The sequence below is a fragment of the Micropterus dolomieu genome, linkage group LG03 (genome assembly GCF_021292245.1).
Source record: "Micropterus dolomieu isolate WLL.071019.BEF.003 ecotype Adirondacks linkage group LG03, ASM2129224v1, whole genome shotgun sequence".
Taxonomy (NCBI): domain Eukaryota; kingdom Metazoa; phylum Chordata; class Actinopteri; order Centrarchiformes; family Centrarchidae; genus Micropterus; species Micropterus dolomieu.
The window spans coordinates 28,268,922-28,289,713 of NC_060152.1; the positions used below are offsets into that span (position 1 = coordinate 28,268,922).

Genomic DNA, 20,792 nt, shown 5'->3' on the forward strand with positions numbered 1-20,792 from the left:
ACAGACGTAGCTTGATGAATCTGCAGGGGAAATATATGGATGGAAATATTGTTCCTGGATAATAAATACAGCATGAAAATGTAAACATGGAAAGGGTTAGGAGGTTGGCATTAGGCTGCCACGTGCCTCCTTTCTTTCTTTTCCCATTCTATCTACAAACCACGAGTGACACCAGAACATACCTTGACAAATATGGCGGCACCACGTCGGTGCACGGAGAAGTCTTCTCTTCAGTGAGACACATGTCTGCGGAGTGCTGTGGTCTGTCTCCTCTGAGCCCTCCTCAGGCTGGGACTCGACAGGTCTCACACCTGCCTGAGGGAGGCCTCTCTGTGATACCCATCATTATGTGGCTTGATGTTCCTTCTCTTGTTTCTCGGCTTAGACTCTAATAATGAAGACATCCCTGTCAGCCGTTGCACTGCTGTGTCAGAAACTTATTATTTTTCTTTTGTTTTTAAGGATGTTGAGAATGTCAGCGCTGAGTTTCTTAAATCCATCAGAATACTTTAATCCATAGGTAGCTTTTTGAAGCAGTGGAGATGCAGTGTTTGTTTTAGCCAAGTCTAAATCCATGAGGATAACTGTTTTCATTTGTACACTGTGTCAAACTGTGATACCCCGCCGTAGTTACTGTAAATAAGTACACCACTGTTGAGACAGTTGGTAACCCTGATCTGATGCTAGTCATGCAGATGTAGTGTCAGTGTTTCTCAAAACCTGTAGTTTCCCCTTACAGCAAGTCTTTGCTTGTCCTTTTGCTTAATGATCGCTGGGTTTTCTTTGGAGGCATATTCCAGAAATTTGTTTTAGACTAGAGGTTCCTAACCTTTTGGCTTGTGACCCTTTACAAAACCCAACATCTAACTGGGGTCCCTCATCTCAGGTTATGGGCTCAGTGTGGATGTGAGCTATGGGGAGTTCAACCAAAGTGTTAATTTTCCTCTCAGATTGCTTCATTTGAAGGATTTTCAGGGGCCTGAAGAGGGAAAGTATCCCATATTTCACATGAAATAAAGCAAAAAAAAATCCAAAAATAGGGTTTTGACCCCAACAACTTTGTCGACCCCTAGGTTGGGAACCACTGGAATAGAACGACATCCTATAGCAATCCAGCAGATTTCCCACCAACTCTTATTCAGTGCCACAGACAGTTCAAAGGCACTTTAGAGTCTGTCCATCTGAATAATTCACGGTTTTCAAAGGCATCTTTGTTTCCATGGAAAAGAACAAACATGGAGTAAAAGTATATGTAAGAAAATATATATATATGAGAGAGAGAGAGAGACTAATTAATAAAATGACAACTGTTTTTTTTTTTATATATAATTTTGTAATAATGTGATAATGTGCTGTGAATCTGAATATGAAACTTTAATTTTCAAGTAAAGAAAAAAACATTAGCATGTCTAATTTTGACCATGGGATCAGTATGTTTGACAAAATAATCTGGACTCAAGGTCCAGGACATCCTTGTAAAAGAGAAAATCTCAATGGATTTCTTTCCTGGTAAAATAAATAAATAATATAAAATTACTAGCTTTTTCTGACCTTTCAGCCACATCTCAGCAAGTGGAGCTGCCTCACAAGTGGCGACAGGCTCAGACGAGTCGATTCCATTCGTTGATGAAGACACTGTTGAAGCCTCCAAAGCAAATAAGTGGACTTTAAATTGAGATTGTTTTTTCACATATGTGAGAAATTTAGGATAGGTTAATATTTAACTAGAAAAGCATCATTTTGGTCAGTTCTGATGAGGAACACTGCCTCATGAGTTTAACCTGTGCATTTTAACTTTAAGTAGCACCGTACCAGGTAAACTTTAACCTTTTGCTTTCTGATTATCTTTGTTACTTTTGAACTTTAATGGCCATCTAAAGCTTCCTGTTCTTTCAGCAGCCTGAAACAGAAACCATTTAGGGGCTCATGGGCGTTCTCAAAGAGGATCTGGCTCAGAAGCTGTGTAAGATGGCCTTGCTGTGAGATGAGCATGTTTCACAAACAGGCCGAGCAATTACAGCCTGAATAATTATGCGCTGAAGGGGAGACACGATTCGCCCCGCTGATCAGCAAAGTTCATGTGAAGTTATAATTAAACAATAACTCGTTTACAAATGAACGCACACACGCATTTGTGTACTTAAGTGTGCAAAGTGTAATTAGCTCCGATGCATCTGAGTGAGATTGAAGAACAACAATGTCAAATGGTGGAATTATGTTCAGCTTGTGAGCTTGTATCACTGTTATCTGTGAGCTGGGGGGGAGGAAGAGGAGGAGTGTGTGTGTGTGTGTTTGGGGGGGGGGGGAGACAGATTGAATGAGTGATTGATACAGAAGGCTGATTCATCCTCACATGATTCAGAGATGGACATGATGTTTGACAGGGAAACTTTGCTGTTGGCTAAATAAAGTTAGTCACAAAACCATTCATTTTCAAAATTAATTACACCCCAGGAAATCATATTGAAACATTGTGTGGTTACACACAGTGTTAAATGATATTAAGTGATCTGAGTTAAGATTATGTATTAACATCAGACAGCAATATATCTGCCTGTGGATCAATTACAATTTCACTTGTTTCACTGTTCTAACAAGTAAAATGTTTTTGTCACAGGGCTGAATGTGCTGAATTTCATTTGGCCATGTCTTGACACTAGAAACTATACTGTATGTCCCACTTCATTAACCACAATGGCCACCTCTGTTATTGAATCAAATAATGTTGTCAATCAACAACATGAAAATAAAAGAGGTTTTCTTACAGATTAAGCATTTTTAAGTAAAGAGTATATAGTAATCCTGATAGCTTGATAAAAATATGTGTAAAAGACACTTTAAACCGTTTGAGCTGACCTGCATGATGTTTCCAGCTTGCCTGAACAGGCTTTACAGGCCGAGATGTCATTTCACATTCAGCATGTCACTTATACAGCGGCACGTTGCAACAATAAGCATTAATCTGCAAGGCAGAGAGGTGGAGTTAAAACTATGGGTTGGCGTTATTATCTGTGCTATATTTTTAGTGTTAACCGGCTGCAACTAACAATTGTTTTTGTTATTGATTAATCAGTCAGTTATTTTTGCTATAAATTGCTAAGACTAGTAAAATGTCAGGTGTTACTAATCACATTATTAACGATGGCTCTGTTCTATTCAAGAATCCCAGTAAGCCATGACAGTGTGATAGTGAGCCAGCAATCATTCATGGTATTATTTGCACATGTGCCTTTACTGTGACATGTCAAATGTATCCAATAAAAAACGCCTATTGCTTGTTTTGTCCAAGACCTAAAGATATTTAATTTACAACAATGTCCAACTGACAAATGTATTTTTGCTTGATAGATGACTTAACCTTTTAGTGGTCTTCTCTGTTGTTTGATAGACTTGTGATCAAGGGCGTCACTTTGAGTTGAAAAGGGCTGGGGAAATTTAAGGGCTCAGATTAGGGGTGCGACGAAACACTTAATCCACGAGACGTGACAATGCACAATATTGGAGTCACAATAACAAGACAAGGGGGGGGGGGCGGTCTGGGGATTTCTCCCCCAGAAGATTTTGAGCATTAAACTCTTTACTTTCTGTATTCTAGAGTCATTTTCTGCACCAATTTATTTATATGAAGGGAATCAAAATTCATGTGGCCGGTGACAATTCGGAATATAAAAATATTGTCAAATATAATGCAGTAATCAGTAGCTTGTTTGTTAGCCTAAGTTACTTTTTTTGGACAAGGCAGATCTGTTTCTTCTATATTTACTTTGCATTTCATGTTTTCCTATTGTGCAAGTAAACATTTCTCATAGAATTTTTATTTGTTATTTAACATTTCTTGTTGCAACTAATTTTCAGAAAACTTTTACAAAATCAGACATTTCAAAAAGTGGTGGGTTCATGTCCCCAGTGTCCCCAGTGTAAATGACACCTATGCTTGTGATACCTTGTTGAAAAAACAACTTCCCCAGGGTGCACCACAGTTTTCAGGGGTTTTCATAGGAATTTATTTTCTTTGTAAATCTAGTTTGTTTTTTAGAGGGTTTACTGAACAGAATGATATAAATGAATACCCACCAAGAGTCTGATAACGTTGTAGTAAAACATGCTCTACCAATGAGTTACATTAAAACGTCTATTAATAGCCAAGTTAAAACAGAATTTTGCTGTGAAATACAGTTTTCTGTTGTCGTTTGATAAATTTAATGTTATTCCACTGTGCATTCATTGAAATTGGTGCATCAGTATCATTATTCTGACAAGAAATATTTTCAGTCAAAATAAAGTAAATCTGGGGTTAACGTGCTAACACTGGTAATAATGAGTCAATAAAGTCAAGTTTAACAGTAACCAGTAAATACAGCAATCATCTGCAAACATTTAAAGAGCTGATTGATGAGCAGGTCTGATCTAGTTCTATAGAGACTAAACTGCGCATTGACCTTTTCTAATTTTTTGTATGACCATTGGTTATTTTTTTAACATTTTATTTCTTCATCTTTAACAACTATTTAATGTTTAAGATATATGTGAAAGGTTTCATGTCTCAAGATTTACACTTTGCTCTTAATAAAATAAAAAGTGATACGTGTCACCAAAATATTTTACTTGAATTAGGAATTATCTATGCAGGTAGTTGAAAGTGTACTTTTACTGTAAACGGAGAAATGAATTAACCACTGGCTGTGGCCATTTAAAGGTTCAACAATAAATCAATTGTTGACACCTTTCTGACTGTCAACTAATGGATTGATTCATTAATTGTCTCAGCACTAGTTGAGTCCAGAATGTGGTGATACATATCGGCAAGTGTAATTTAGTTTTACAAAGACCTGCTGTCTACTGACCTTATTAGATGTTGTTTTATTATCCTGTTACATTGCTTTGCAGACTAATCTTGTAATATGCATCTTTATCACGTTCAATATATCATTCCTAAATGTTTCAACATCTCCATCAGACAACAAACGTCACCGTTATCTTACATATTTCTGTCAGAAGTGAATGAAATAGGATAGATTGGAATATGTTAAATATTTTTGACCCAACCCTTGCGGACAATAAAATGATGCAACAGCTTGGACTCACCCTGGGGTCGCTAGATGGCGCTAGAGTACCGACTATGCCCCTCTGTGCATCTTCACAGCTCAGCACCACAACAGTGGAGTGGTGTTTTTTTTATGTCTTCCCTGTGAGTCTAATGGGAAATTTCAAGTCACCTAAATAAAAAGGAATGTGTAATTAACGCAATGCGCTATTAATTGCATCTGCTAGAGAGCAGATGAAGGGCACGAGGGCGCACTTTTTTGATTACTGGGCTTCACCAAAGTCTACTTCAGAGCTCAGAGAGAGGGCTTTATTTCCGGGTGTCATTTCGTGCCAGACATCCAAATGGCAGGTCAAACGATGATGATGATGCAGAGAGCGACGTCTTTTATTTCCCCGCTTCGACAACAAAGCAGCGCGTGAAAGTGATGTAATCAGTAACAACTAGGCCTGCTGTATTTTAGAGGCATATTATCGACTGTGCTTATTATCCCATATTGAAGCAAATGAACCATATTGCAGTTTATTAAAAATACTATCAAGTCCAATAAGGTTAGTAGGCCTACTAAAATCTCACTTTTGAATAAGAAATGTCAGACTCTGGTCTTTGAGTATTTTGAGAATATTACGGTCCATTTTTCACAAGGGGAAGACATTCATTATTCTGTCCAAAAATAATAATAAAAATAATAACATCTGTCACTGCAGACATGGTTGGATAACCACACTTAAACAGGAATTGATTCATTGCATCAGGTAAAGGTGCTATATTCATTCTCTTAATTCAAAAGAGCACCCCATAGCCTATGTTTTCTTGTGTATAACCTAATTACGTCAATAACTGATCAGCTATCGATTCCCAATCGACCCCCCTTGTTTGCCTAGTAATGCTGAGGCATGTAAATCTCACTGTCAGTTCACCCATACAGGCTGGTCTTTTCACACTCTGCACTGCTGCAAACATCAGAACAGGAACTGATAGCCCGTCGACTGAAATGGAGAAGAATCCGATTGTAATTAATATTATTATGACAGCCACACAGGGCAACACATTGTTCTTTTTTGTAGTTAAGCAGGAAGTGGCAGGGAAATAGAAGCTCTGCGTTTAGGCTGTCAGCTCCATAATAAAATTATTTAAAAAAAGAACTAGAACTAGATTTTAGAGAGACGGTCATACAAATATCACACCACATGTTCCTATGGGAATATTATAGAGAAATGACTACCACTAGGTAAGAGGAAAATACCATCAGGGTCGCCACTGTCAATATCACTGTCCCCCTCATAGAAATTTTGTGGAGTGGAGTTTCCTTGTAAGATATCCACTGATCCAGAACATTCTGTTTTGATGGGAATGTCTTGGGGATAAAATTAAACCCGAACAGTTTTTTTTTTAACAGGAGACTGAAATCTTACAACCTATGATGCTTTTAAAGTCCGGGTTATTTTGTTCAGTTTAAAGGGCTCAACCTCATCTGTCCAAATGGCATGAGATTTACAGCCCAAAAGGAGAAAAACAATACATTTTTTTGTCTCCTGAAGTCAAAAAGCATGTATAAGCATGAGTGTTTTTTTTGTTTGTTTGCTTTTTGCCTTGGATGAAGCTACAGAAAAAGCATCTTAAACCTTAGACTTGATGTAAAGTAGTACTTTAGAGGCTAAAATACATTTTAAAATGCTAAAAAAAAAATGTGACATTATCTAAATGGTTCTTTTTTAGTTCACAATATTGTGAGTGTGCAACGTAGAAAGTAAAACCTTTAGTTCAGAATAAAATAGCGGTCAAATCAAAATATCACCATGTTGGACCCCTTTCCCTCCTTCTAAGGACCACCACTGGTCCTCGGACTCCACTTTGGGAACCCCTAATTTAACCCTGGATGGAAGCTGTGGTTTTCAAAGCCAAAGTCAGTCCATTTAAAAGCAGCCTGGGGCAGAAACCCCACATCATCAGCTCACAATCCTCCATTCATCAGCCCTGATTTTCTCTCAGCCATTAATTCCACCCAAACGAACGGGCTCAAAACAAGACGAATATTTTAAACACCACAGATGTCAAGCAGATAGTGAAGTCACTGCAGTAGCGTTTTGGTTTGCAGGATTAAAAAAAATACATTTAGCCTCGACGTTGGAAAAAAGCTGTTTAATATCAACCCCATTATTTAAAAATGTGCAAGTCCGTTGTTCGTGTATCAAGTGATCAGAAACACCTACAGGCATTTATCACCTCTGCTTTATCTACCCCAAGTTCAGCCAGTGAATATGATATAGCCTATATCCCCCCCCCCACCCCCCACCCCCCCAAAAAAATCAAACGACTGGTTTAACAAGCAATGAAACAAAACAACAAGAAAACGGCGTCGGATTGCTACAGGTCTACATCCCACAACTTGAGTTTCCAGTGAATTATGAGGTGGATCGATTCATTAAAGCTACTGAGGAAAGATTTTAGTGATCGTTTCTGCTTGTTGTTCTCTGCAGGAGAAACAAATCAGGAGGGGAAAGAAAACCAAGTCCCTGGATATCTGTTTTTGCATAAAACGAAAAAGCAAGCTACTGTACGGAGAACAGATGTATATACATTTAGCTGTGACGGTCCAGGCTGTGGCAATCCCGCTGAAAAATTAAAAATATGTCCCTCTTCTTCCCTACAAAACAAAAGCCTTCTCGGTGTCATTTCATATATATCTCGCACTTTGTGTCATCTATAAAAGCCATTGTATAATAAATTACAATCTCATTAACAATACTAATAAAAAATAAAATAAAATGTCTACGAACAATTTCCCCCATGAAATAAAGCAACGAAGATGAACAAAATGGCTGAAATGAAATGCATGGCTACGACCTCACAACAAATTAAAATAACACCTGGTGAATAATAATAATAATAATAATAATAATAATAATTTTGATCATATGCTGCAATTTTTGGAATGTCACTAAAATGTGTTTTAGGAAGAAATTTAAAGGCCTTGTTATTTTTTTTTCTTTTCAAATAGACTAATCATGATGGTTATCCGTTTTATCCCCTCTAGGTTTGATTCATTGTGGACAGTTCTCAACAATAGAGTTATCGATTATTCCTTAATCCTTAAAGCACTATATTTTGATTGGAAACACAATCTAATGTGATTTAAGAGCGGCCACCAAATGGTAAAACAGAACTCCTTAGACGATTTAAACAACTTAGGGTAATTTTAAAAATATCTTAAGGCTAAAAACAAAATGCCCCACAAAAAAAATCGTAAACGAGGATAATGTCTGCAACAAAAATGAACATTAAATAGCACACATAATACAAGGCAGTAGGTAGGCTATGAATGAGACTGGATTTAAAAAACTCAACCTGTTTGTTTTTGAAAACATCAATCCAAAAAAGTGCCCCAGTGAAGAAAGAAAAAAAGGGATGAAGCCATGACTTTTAAAGTTATACAGTATTTACATAAGTGGATCCAAATGTTCTGTGAGAGTTGGTGACATATGTTTTTGTAGATATTTATATATCTATTGCCCATCCTGTTGTGGAAAAGTGCCAGATAATCCAATCAATCGCCACGGAGCCCTTCATGGGAGCTGGGAGACTCTCTGAGGGGGGGAGAAATATTATTTAACGCTTGTTTTGTGAAAAATATAATGGACTTTTTGTTTATACTGCTGTTTGACTTCTGATGGAGGTCATACACTTTATTCACCACATCACTGCACTCAGGCCATTTATTGAAGAGTTTAGCCAGTAATAATAATAATAATAATAATAATAACAATAACAATAATAATAATAATAATAATAATCTGTGTTTATAACTAAACCCTGACCTCAGTCCTCACAGAATAAATAAGAGCTGAATGGCCTGCAGTTTCCCAGTAGTGTTTTGAATGCAAAGCGGCTCTGTGCTGCCTGGCTGACAGATGGGACTCAGGCGATGCTCACCCTCAGCTGGACTCCACTGGACTGGGGCTGCAGCCTTTACTGGCCTCCAGTTTACTCCATTAACGCAGCTCCTTTGACCCCCCTGCACCACCCACCCACCCATCACTGTTGGACGCGCAATTTAGAGCTACAAAACTAAACGCCTTTGCACTTGCTTTCCCTTTTGCGCACAGGAAAAAACGTGTTTCCCGATTTGATATAAAAGTGGCGAATGGAAACCATTCAGCTATGTCTTTCTTCTAAAACCAGGTATCCCTCCCCCCCCCCCTCCCACTTTTTTCCCGTCAAGTATAATTTCAGTACACAATAGGGGCTACACCTTGAAACTGCGTCGTCTGGAGTCACAGTGCTGGGCATGTATCCTCGGAGAACACAACACAGGCTTATGTTCCTTTAGGTCTGGGAGTGGAAAAAATGTCCTGTCCTCTCCTAGCTCATTTTCCATTTCTCAGATATTCACTGCAGATATTGTGTGAATACTCACTGCAATCTATTATACATAAAACACCCACTATAGCGTCTCATAGTCCAGTGATTTATATATAACCTTGGGGATAAATAAAAAGGATAAACAAGTCCTGGAGGAGCGGTCCAGCAGAGTTCATTGGACCGGGGTCTGGACCCCGTGGTGCGGCGGCGTGTCCCCGTACACATCCTCGCTCCCCGGCAGAGCTCCGGGAGGGGTCATGCGTTTCTCCTTCTGTCTCCTGTTACAAAACCAAACCCTCACCACTTCTTTCTCCAGGTGCAGGCTGTCCGCCAGGCCAATTATTTCCGACGCTGCAGGTTTAGGACACTTCAAAAAATGGCTCTCCAAAGCTCCCTTTACGCTTACCTCGATTGAAGTCCGTTTTTTCCTTTTCCTCCCCTGCGCCGCGATTTTGTCCAGGCTAGTCGGGCTGCCCGAGGTGGAGTCCGCCTCCTCCAACCACTTGTTCAGCAGAGGCTTCAGCTTGCACATGTTTTTGAAGCTGAGCTGCAGGGCCTCAAACCTGCATATGGTGGTTTGGGAAAACACATTTCCGTACAGGGTCCCCAGGGCGAGTCCCACGTCCGCCTGCGTGAAGCCCAACTTGATCCTCCGCTGTTTGAACTGCTTGGCGAACTGCTCCAGGTCGTCCGAGGTCGGCGTATCCTCGTCCGAGTGGTCGTGGTGGCTCTGCGGTCGGTGCTGGTGCTGATGCTGGGACGGAGGGTGGCCGTGTTCGCTGAGGTGCGGGCTGTGGTGGTCGTCATGACTGTCTCTTAGGTTGTGGTGGTGCATCCCCTGGCCGCTTCCCGGGATCAGCCCGTTGACGCTGAAGCCCGGCTGGGAGTAAATAAGGCTTTGGCCGTTCGTTGTCGCCATGCTCGGTATGTGCGCCGTGGTGGTGGTTCTCCACGCCCGGCCGTCGTGGTGGTTCCCGTGCGTCTGGTGCACCAGGTGGGGTGGCCGCGACTGGTGCTGCAGGTTGCTGCTGGAGTTGTGCATCTCGTCCCGGGCGCCCTGCACCGCGGGTTTGATGTCCTGCTCCGCTCCGAGCGGGCTGGTGGACCACGGGGCTCCCTCTCCGTGGGACAGCGCCGTGATCCACTGGTGTGCGTGGCTGAGCGTGTGGCTGTTGCTCTGCAGCGGGTAGTCGCTCTGCAACAGGCTCTGCGCGTCCCGGTACGCCGTGGCTTGCTGCATGCTGCCGGGCTCCGAGTGCACGATGGATGCGCTGGAGGTGAGGATATTGTAGTGGTTAGACGCTGCGGTCGCCATGACTCTCGGAGCCGGACTGGTCTCTCTTATTAAAGGAACCTCGCATTTGACAGATCCTCTCCTGCCCACAGGCGGCTCCCAGGCGCTCTGCCAAGTGGACGCCGAGGCGCACCTGGACTCCGCCCCACCCTCGCCGCTCATTGGACGTCAAAGGATGATGGACGTGGTTACCAGGGGCAACGGCGCTGCGATTGGCTGCGGGGAAGTCTCAACAAACACTACTCTCTTTGTTGGAGAGGTGCGAGTTGAGGGTCTCGTGGAAGCGGAGAGCCGGAGTGCAGCATGGGGAGACGGAGCAGCGGGATCAGCAGTGCAACTGTAAGATACAGTTGATTTACTTTGATAATCATGTTCTATCAAGACTCAGGCTGTAGGTAGCCTAGATCCAGGAGGACAGAATTCCCTCTATTGGGAACATTAGGCCTAATACTGAAGCTCTGTTATGTAGGATATACAATTGTTTATTGAGGTAGACTTTACATCTAGTTGTTAATTAATAACTGTAATTCTGTGCACATTTATAATAATATTATAAATTAAATGTTGTTATGGAAACGCGTATGTAACATCCTAATTTGATAAGGCGATGTAAACTTTTTGATTGCAGCAAAGATAGTTAGATTTAAAAAGAAATGCATATTTATTTAATCTGCACATTCATATATAGACCAGGCCTCTTTGAAAGGAAAACGCAGTTTCATGTTTTTAGGAGTTGCTGCAGTGTTGTAGGTGTATGCATATTAATAGCCTATATCTGTGTTATTTGTGCACCATTGCGTGTGTATGAAAGACTATACTCATGTAGTATTTTTCTCAAAGTACTAAGTATCTTCTATCATCAATCAACTATTAGTTTTCAGTTAGGATAACATCAATTAAACATTGAACATCATGTAACTACATATGAAACAAACTAAATATAAAACAAAACATGCATGCTGACATAATGGCATTGAACGGATTTATGTATACTGTGAAGTTCACTGTTTCCCAGTATGAGATGTAAAGCATGGTGAGCTTAAGGAAAAATACACTAGTTTGTTTTCTAAATTTGGTAAAGGAAAAGGCACATTTCAATCAAATCGATTTTATTAGAAAAAATAATCTTGTAATCAAACTCAAATTAAATTGCAAGTAAAATGGACAGTGTTGACATGGTCTCCTAGTACGTCCAAAGTCCATCATGGTTCTGCTACCTAAAGTTTTTTAAACCATTGCTTCTAATAGTGATCAATGACATAATTCTGCAACCCTACCTACATTCATCAGTGTGTGTAAAAGTGTAGGTTAGTACATTTTTATCAGTGAAGACTTGGAAATAGGCATTTTTCACATGTCTTGACATGAAAACTTTTAACTGCCCCTCAAGTAAACAAATCCACTTTTGTGTCCTAGTAGGGTGTAAAGTGAATTAACAAGCCTTCCTCAGGAGGAGTGGCTTCGCACAGAAAAAGGAGGGTCCCTGGTCTGAAGCTGAAGTTATATATATATATCTGAAATTACTTTTTAAACAGTGAAATTGGTTCAGAAAATGTTCCTTTAATAAATGTAGTTTGGAGCGTTTCATGGGTTCCTAAATGGTTGTTTGGAGCACAGTAAAAGATCTATGTGATCATTAGAGCGTGGTGCAACAGTATTGAGAGCCTTTATGGATTCTTTACATTGCCAAAAGAGATTTAGAAATTATTTTCAGCTCTTATTTACAACTCTTTTAGAGTTAACAGTGTGTGAAAAGCTTCTCTGGCTGCTCATCCCAGTAAAGTGAGGATAGACACAAGTGAAGAGGAGGATTAAGTCCAGACTCAGGCCTCCAGTCCAGGGCAAGGAGGGCAGGTTTCTATCCCGTCCCAGCTGTCGTCCCCCCAGTGTCAGCTTCAGGGACCAGGACTTTGTCCAGAGAGGGGACATTCCTGGCCGACCGCTACTGGTTGCCATAGGGAGAGGTAAATGAAACAACAGCAGACGCGTCGATGCTGCTGCTGCTCCCCCCTCCTCCCCTGTTCCTGGACTATCTAAAGGCCTCTTTTTAAAGAGGTTCTCTGCTACGGGGACAAAGCCTTCACAGGGATAAAGGAGGGAGGAGTAAAGAGCACAGGGTCCTGAGAGGGAGAAAGGGCTAGAAAAACTGAAAAAGATGAGAGATTATGTCTGTCCTCAAAGCTGCTCCTCACACTGCAGTGACATAAAGCAAATTATGTGGGGGGAAAAATGTAAAACATTTTGCTTGGCAGAAGTATGTTTCAACTTGATAACTTCTGAACTAGTCCCTTAATTTGGAATATTGGAAGGCATTAATAATTCCTACTGTATATATGCAATTAAAAAGCACTTTTGGTTGGTCTATGGTTATAACAATTCAATCCACCAGAAATAAAGTAAAACATACAGGCCACAAATTAAACCTATAAATCAGTGGAGACAGTTCTATTCACAATTTATAACTTCTAAACTATGCAAATGACTGAAATTGTAATTAAACATTTTATTTAATAACATGGACCTAGCAGTAAAATTAAAAGGCAATAAAAAAAGCAATTATCAAAGAAATATTTTCACAAAAAATATTCAAACTGTGCAGTGAAAACAGAAAAGTCCACAAACTGAGTATGCACACTCACAAATCATTCTTAGCAATGTTAATTTATTCAAAGAGTTCACACAAGGACACGTGTCATGTGTTTAGACTGAGATCTGTGAACAATACAGGGACGTGTAACAAAGGACAAGTGTTAATTACAAAATGTTCTTGATTCCCTGCTTTATACGACCTGGATTGTATTTTGATCTCATACACTGGTTTAAGTTAACTTTTCTTTTGTCTTGATGCTGCTTTAGTTGCCAAAGTAGACATTCTTAATCTCTGATGTTAGTAACGCAGATGAATAAAATATAAAATGTAATCCTCTTAAAATAAACACATAAAATGATACCATAGTTCATTGCATGCATCTTTTAAAAGGCACTGTATGCAACCAAAATGTACCACAATTCAAAATACAATACTGGAATTTGCTATTAAGTGTAATTAACAGACAAGGACAACGGTAATTGTAAGTCTGTAATGTTTTCTAATGTTATTGGTCTGTTGCTGTTAATTTAAACAGTGATATAAACCAGGCCTACTTTGATCAGTTGAGAAACACAAAATGCTCATATTCCATGTATAACTCAAGCTCTTCAATTAAGTATTACTGATTGGGCCTTTAATGTATCTCATTTCATAGGCTAATAATCCTTTATGGATGGGATTCCAGCTGCACTGATAGCACATGAAGCCGCCAGGATTTAAGTCATACAAGGAAAAGTTTCCAGGCACGGCTCGGTAATTCATTCTGGTAATATTGAACATTATTGTGGCGTAACATTGAAATCGACCAAATCAAAAGAACATTGTGGTAATTAGGCTGTAATTCAAGGAATTACCACATCGCCACACAGGCTTAAATAGTCGTGTTGGGAGAAACGCAAAGCACATTATTTTAATGGTGTAATATGCAAACTATGGCTCGTTTCAATTACAAGGCTTAACAATGCATAAATGATGCGAGCCTTGTTATTTGGACTGCAGGGTCCTCAGTTATTCAATCACTCAGAGGGGCCAATGTTAGGGGCCATGCTGCCTCCTCTCATACAGTAAAAACACAGTGCGTGAGCACAGAGCGCCGCTGCCAAACTACATTTAAGGGAATAAAAATGAACAGCAGAGAATGTAAGCGTTAAATTAACAGTAGGATAATTATATGACCCGTGTGCTGTAAAGATTCAATTTCTAACGCTCTAATTAGGCGACTGTCTCCCCATACATCAGCTCACATCCCTCTGCCAATTTCTCACCAGAAAGCGTCCTGTGAGCGGAAATAATTAGATTTTATTAAGACACGGCTCGTGTAAGAAAATCAGAGGAGGGGCTGGTTAAATATGTTTTTAAAATCACTGATTGTTACACACACACACAGTCCACTTGGACAGTAGAGTCCAAACTGGAGGGAAAGATTCTGGGATATGTCTCTATGTCCAACTATATTAACCCATATAATGAACTGTCTAGGAGGACGATACTGTAACTTATGGTCTCATCCCTTCGGACAGAAATATAGTCCATGTCTAATAACGTGGAACAATGCCATACAAAAATCACAGCAAAATGACTGTTAGGCTGCAAATAACGATTATTTTCAACATCTAATGAGTGAAAATTGACAGTCACAATTTCTCAGAACCCAAAGGACATATTTGAAGTCCCCCTACAGTCAAAAATGTGTTTCACTTATTCCTACTTTATCTGGATGTTGGTGCAGAATGATGCACGACTTGAGAAGGCTGTTTCTGCTGAAGGGAGGGGGGAGTTTCTATGAGCTCACCGTGAATCTCAGTTTGACACGTGTATGCTCATGATGATTTGCGTGACAACTAGTTTGGATCCAATTGTGGTCCAAAATACAACTTTACACAAGAGTAACGTGGAATCCTGAACCTTCCAATGCACATATGCTGACAACTGACTTTCAGTGAAGTAGGAGACACCTTGTGTCCAGTACTTTTTAAATAAAATATTTAATAATAATAATATTTAATAATATTTGCATAGTCATCGATTTAATGATTGAGAGTTGATGTCATTTTAAGATATTTAAACAAGGTAATTGAATGTTTTTCTTTGTGGAAAAACCACATGGGACACGTTATTATTCCAAGCACAGTTTTTTATGCCTTTAAACATGTCTGGAGGGGATCTTTAAATTGCTTGTTTTGTCCAACAAACAATCTGAAATCCAAAGATATTCATTTTATTATAGAATAAGAAACCAGAAAAAATCTGATATTTATGACCCTTTTTACCTAACAAATGACCTAAACAATTAATCAGTTATTAAAATTATGATTAGGTATATTCCTCCATTGAATACTGTTATTTTATCTGGACTATTAATATAAGGAGACATAATCCAGTGAGAGACAATAAGATGTTTAACAGCTTCATATTTGGAGCCACAAAGACACAAAAAAGTTGGAGCATTATTGGTTTATTACAGTCTCATCTTTAGGGAACAATCATGACAAAATGGAAATGTCTTTGCTTTGCATCTACCACATGCCACAACACTGACTTATTTAGCTAATATAAGACCAGATACAAAGTCAAAAATCAGAAGAACTGAACCAATCTCCTTTAATTTATATGACTGTATATAAGCCCTGCGTTATAACTATGTAACTTATTACACTGTGGAATATATACAGTAAAAGCCAAAACATTCAATACTTTTTAATCAAGCCCAGATCAATTGTTGCAAAACTAATAACAGGGATGTCATGTTGTGGAGGTTTTATTTCAGATTAGCTGTTCAGATATCAATAATTCTCGCTAGGGCTCGTTGCAAGTCTTACATAACGAGAGCCGACCCACGACTTTCATGCTTACCGTAATTGTTGTGTGAATCAAAGAGAGGGAGATTGACAGGCTGTATGGGAGGATTAATACAGTGGGTGAGTGACTACATACTGGGCTGGGGAGGGAGGGAGGGAGGCAGGCAGGCAGGCAGGCAGGGAGGGAGGGAACAAGAGAGGCAGAGGAGAGAGAGTAAGATATGGGGTGAGAAGGAGGAGAAAGAGAGAAAAGTGGGAGAGGACAAAAAGTGGGGAGAGAGTTAACGAGAGGGAGAGCATTAATTGTGTGCATTGTGCCGGGGCTCTTTTGCTGAGTGTGGCTGTCGAGGTGCGGGCGCTAACCCCTCCAGCAGCCCGCCGTGATCTGAGCCAGCTCTCAGGCTGCTGTATTCCAATGCAATTAGGCCACTCAAAGGCCTGCTTAAAGCTGCACCCCCACACCACACACACACACACACACACACACACACACACACACACACACACACACTCAGATAGCAACAGCCCCTGTGGGTCCCCTCCATTGTAGCGGGGAGGTGCATTCTGTCCCTCTTTGAGGCCCTGGATGAAGAGACCACCCTGGGGAGCAGAAAAAAGGGAGGATTACCTCTCTTTCTGTCCCTTTCCCTCTGTCTCTTTATCTTTGTCTCTTTTTCTGGTTTAGGAGTTCACCTCTAAATCAGCTCAGGCAGGCACAGAGCTGAGCTTTGGTTAGCTCTTCCAAAGAGACACAACTTGGGAGTTATTTTTTTTTGCAGGAGGAAAGAGACGAAAAAGAGCACTGAGGCACTTCTGTGATGGACGTCATTGCGGGACTGCTTTAGCAATATCACTTTCCTCTCCCTCTTTCATTATTCATACAGTCATATATTTCAACAAGTGGTGCGGGGCGTGTAGCTCACTAGTTCGTCCCCGTTGGCATCGGCGCCGCAGCCTCAGTCTGTCAGTCCCCTCTGTGTGCCATATTAAGAGAAAGCTCTTCACGATAGCAGAGTTCTCTTGGCTGGGTTTCAGCATGTCTCATTCCCCAGAAAGCATTTAAAGCAGATTACCAACCTAACGCTACACCTCCCGAATAAGAGAAGAGGGAAGAAAAAACTGGCACATTAACACCTGCAATACTACTCAATGGCATCAACAGATTAACGAGGTAATCCACACAATGAGGTCTTTGATTCGTGTGGTTTGGCTGGCAATAACGGCAGGCATTATGCACACTGTTATTTCAGAACGTCCCAGCACGAGGAAACCTGGCAGAAGCCGTTCCCTTTTTTTTGTCTTTCTGTCAGATAAGCTTTTGAAGAATTTTAACTTGTGCATCTGGTGCGTTTGCCTGTTTCCTTGTCAGAGCAATAACCTGCTGGCTACTCCTGTGGCACATGTGAAGGGAGAAGGGGAGGAATCGCAGGCTTTCTGAAGGCTGTTTAAACAGCAGGGCTGAGGAGCTCTCCCTCGTCTTTCCCCCCATTTTTCTGCATAAGGACGTGCGTATTGGATAAGTGTGTGTGTGTGTGTTTGTGTGTGTGATAGATCTCGCGGTCCCATCGCTCATGTGCAGCTCGATTAGCCCCACGTGCCTCGTTCGTCAGACGTGGAGGCAGAGCAGATGGCAGGAGACGCACCGTGTTACCATGCTGCGGCACTATGTAACGCTGCTCTAATTGAAACATCAATACTGCCCTGTCAATACACTAGTGCTACTTTACAAAACACCACTACCTACAGACCTGCACTTGACTGGGAAAAAGCTGCCATTGCATCTTTCTTTCATATTCAGATGCACTGGCAAAAAGTTTCTGGCTGATTCCAAAATAGCAACAAAGGAACTTTTTCCAACACTTTCTGTGACGGTTTCTGATGTTTTTAATATCCTAATTTCAATTAAACACTTGAGTTGATCTCTATTTGTATACAGTGTTGTGGTAGTAAAGGAAGCATGCAGAAATAAGAGAGAATTTCCTCTGTAGCATCTCCGCTGTGGCACATTTTTAATGAATTGATAAAAAGTTGAGGGAGTTCACATGGCTGTGATCAGTAATTCGACGTTATCGGAAATTCAGCGGAGAACAGTGAGAAATTAGGCGGCTAGAAATTAATTTGCTATTTGTCCAACTCAATGAGGAGTGACACAGCCCCTTTAATGAATGGGTAATCCATTTCTTATTGCACTGAGCTGAGTTCACCCTTCAATGAAGTGGAAAAAGACAAACATATCTTTCACTAACCTTTGCAACTTCCGAAAGCAAACAAGAAGGGGAGATGAGTGCAGAGACCTGCTCCTGAAACTATTTGTTTTTGGGGAAGGATTTATGTGTTTGTGTGTGTTTGTGTGGCGTGGAGAGTGATTGAGTTTTAAAGCCAAGCTAGGAATCCACAATAAATAATCTGTGCCAACACCGAGGCCACACAGTCCAAGTACTGTACATGGAATTGATTTACGATCAATCGGCTTGCTGCACTGTGGAAAACAACAGTGTTTAATTAACCATGCCTCATATGTGTTTCTTCAGTTCCCTGCCCGCTGTCCCGTCCCTCCTTCTCGATCTGAAGAGTCTGACTGTTGCACCTCCTTTACATCCATGACCACATCCCGGAGAATCTGTGATGGTAAGGACCTGGTCTCTCTGTCCACATTATCGCCGATGGTCTTTGTCTTATGAAGCTCCCCCACAGCAGAAGGTTTTGGCCCCGTGGAGGACTTTTGTACAACATCTGTCTGCTGTAACTGTTGGATGTAGTATTGATATGAGTATAGGGCACGAGAAAAGGTACACAGAAACTAAATGTAGATAGGATATATATGCAAACAATAAAAAGCAACTAGGGTTGCAACTATTACTTTCAAGATCAGCTAATCTGCTGATTATTTTCTCAACTAATTGATTCATCGTTGCATCAACAAATGAATGAAAAATGCCTGCCATAATTTCCTAAAGTCCGACATGATGTCCGAAAACCTAAAGATACTCATTTAGCTCTCATCTAAGACAAACTGTGTCAAATCATTTTGTTTGCCTTTCATCTCTTCCAAATTGTAACCTTCAATGTCAACTTTTTCATCATGCAAAGAATTCCTTAAACAGTCACTGAATTCCTTAAAATACAAAGAGATAGTACAGAAACATTCAGTAAGTGTATTTCCATCAAAATGAAAAAAAAGAAAACCCTGAGTGCAAAGGAAGTAAATTTGAAAATAAGGTGAAATATTGCAAAACATATTTACACTTGGCTGAGGTGGAGAAGTTGGTGTGTCGAAGTGAAATTGAATAAATTATGACGCATGTGAAGCTTGTGACTTAAACTTCAGAGTTTCACTGAAGAGACAGAAAGAGCAGGACATGAAGCAAACATAAATGCCATACTTCCATCATCTTTTCTACATTGGTCACCACAGTTCGCCATCTGCCTCTCTTTTAATTTTATGTCATCTCCTTGTGACCTCTTCTTCTGCAACGTTTTAACGGCACTGGACTGGAGAATAAACGGCACTAACTGTTTATCTCAATAAACCAACTCCTAATATTTACAGTAACAGTTTGCTTTTAATTTGCATTTACTTTTACTGATTTACTGACGCAAACTTGACTACATTATGTAGAGTGGGGCTGCAGCTTACCTGAAAAACCATACTGGGTGTCTGGAGCTTGCTGAGGGTCTGGTTATCCAACACTAAGTTTCCAGGAATCTTCAACATCTGAGTGATGGAGCAGATATTTAATGTTAATAAAAGGTATAAGACAGTATAGAACCATGGATCTCATCCTGTATCAGTGGATGAAACCCAGGAAGACAAAATTGGATTTCAGGAGTCGTTCAGAAGCAGTAATTGAATTAAAATTCTACTGCAGTCAACTTGCGTCAAGTTGGAGGACTCTCACCAGACAGATTTAAAAAGAATACTCAAAATCAAATCAGCAGAGTCCCAGATATGACTTTTAGTCCTTAGTTAGGGACAAGCTCGAGAAACGCTAGGTACTGGATTTCCCATGATGCACCTAATATAATCTTTTTATTCAGACCTCTTTTAGTTAAAAACCTGGGCCTTTCGTACTCCACGCCACCAATTTGTAAGGTATCCTTTCTGTTAAAAATTGGACATCTCCATCCCCCAAACCTTATGACATCACAATGGGTTGTTTTTCAGAGTGACAGAAGTGATTATTCAACTTTTTTAATAGGCTAGTAGTACTCCCTATGACTAGAAAAAAACACACGTTTATGTATATAATCTGTAAAGTGGCCCTAGTTTTAATATGCCATGATATATTTATAGTTGTTGTGCTAAATAATTTGCTCTTGTCAAGACTCCTTGAGGTCCTCCGTCTGTTGCACTTTGCACCAGCACCACTTGCAGCAGAGATCGTGACTCCTTTGACATTCTTTTCCCCCTCCTTATGGATGTCATGAGTGGAAAAAAAAACTGAGGAAACACCAGAGGAAATCTGATTCAACTATGTTTTCTCAAGGAAAAAGACAAGGACAAACAGCTGAATTTGAAATCAATCAAATACTGGCTCTGTCCACAGGAGCGACATTCAGACTCTGGTTACGATTTGATCTTGGCTCAAGTTTTCAGTGAGTGTTGACATCTCAGAGTTGTGAGGAATCCCGACCCGGCAGCTACAGCGGGGGTTTCAGTGATACAGTATTTACAAGGCATGAGGAAGTGGGAGCGCTGCAACA

General features: G+C 40.4%; 2 protein-coding genes across 5 annotated transcripts in view; both read right to left on the reverse strand.

Annotated features, from left to right (window-relative positions):
* Positions 1-9,578: 9,578 nt before the first annotated feature.
* On the reverse strand, positions 9,579-10,862 carry pou3f2b (POU class 3 homeobox 2b). The gene has a single exon (XM_046045184.1). The coding sequence runs from the start codon at positions 10,860-10,862 to the stop codon at positions 9,579-9,581; it is 1,284 nt and encodes a 427-aa protein (XP_045901140.1).
* Positions 10,863-15,729: 4,867 nt separating this feature from the next.
* The window catches only part of LOC123968423 (furin-like protease kpc-1), a 194,204-nt gene continuing 189,141 nt past the window's right edge, over positions 15,730-20,792 (reverse strand). For 2 of the 4 annotated variants that reach the window (XM_046045177.1, XM_046045179.1), the window contains 2 exons: positions 19,726-19,803; positions 15,730-18,834 (listed from right to left, as the gene is read on the reverse strand). In XM_046045177.1, coding sequence (XP_045901133.1) covers positions 18,616-18,834; positions 19,726-19,803 — 297 coding nt within the window. In that variant the 3' untranslated portion in view covers positions 15,730-18,615. Of the gene's footprint in view, positions 18,835-19,332; positions 19,424-19,725; positions 19,804-20,792 lie in introns of all 4 variants that reach the window. The other 2 variants (XM_046045178.1, XR_006824457.1) reach the window with 2 other exon arrangements.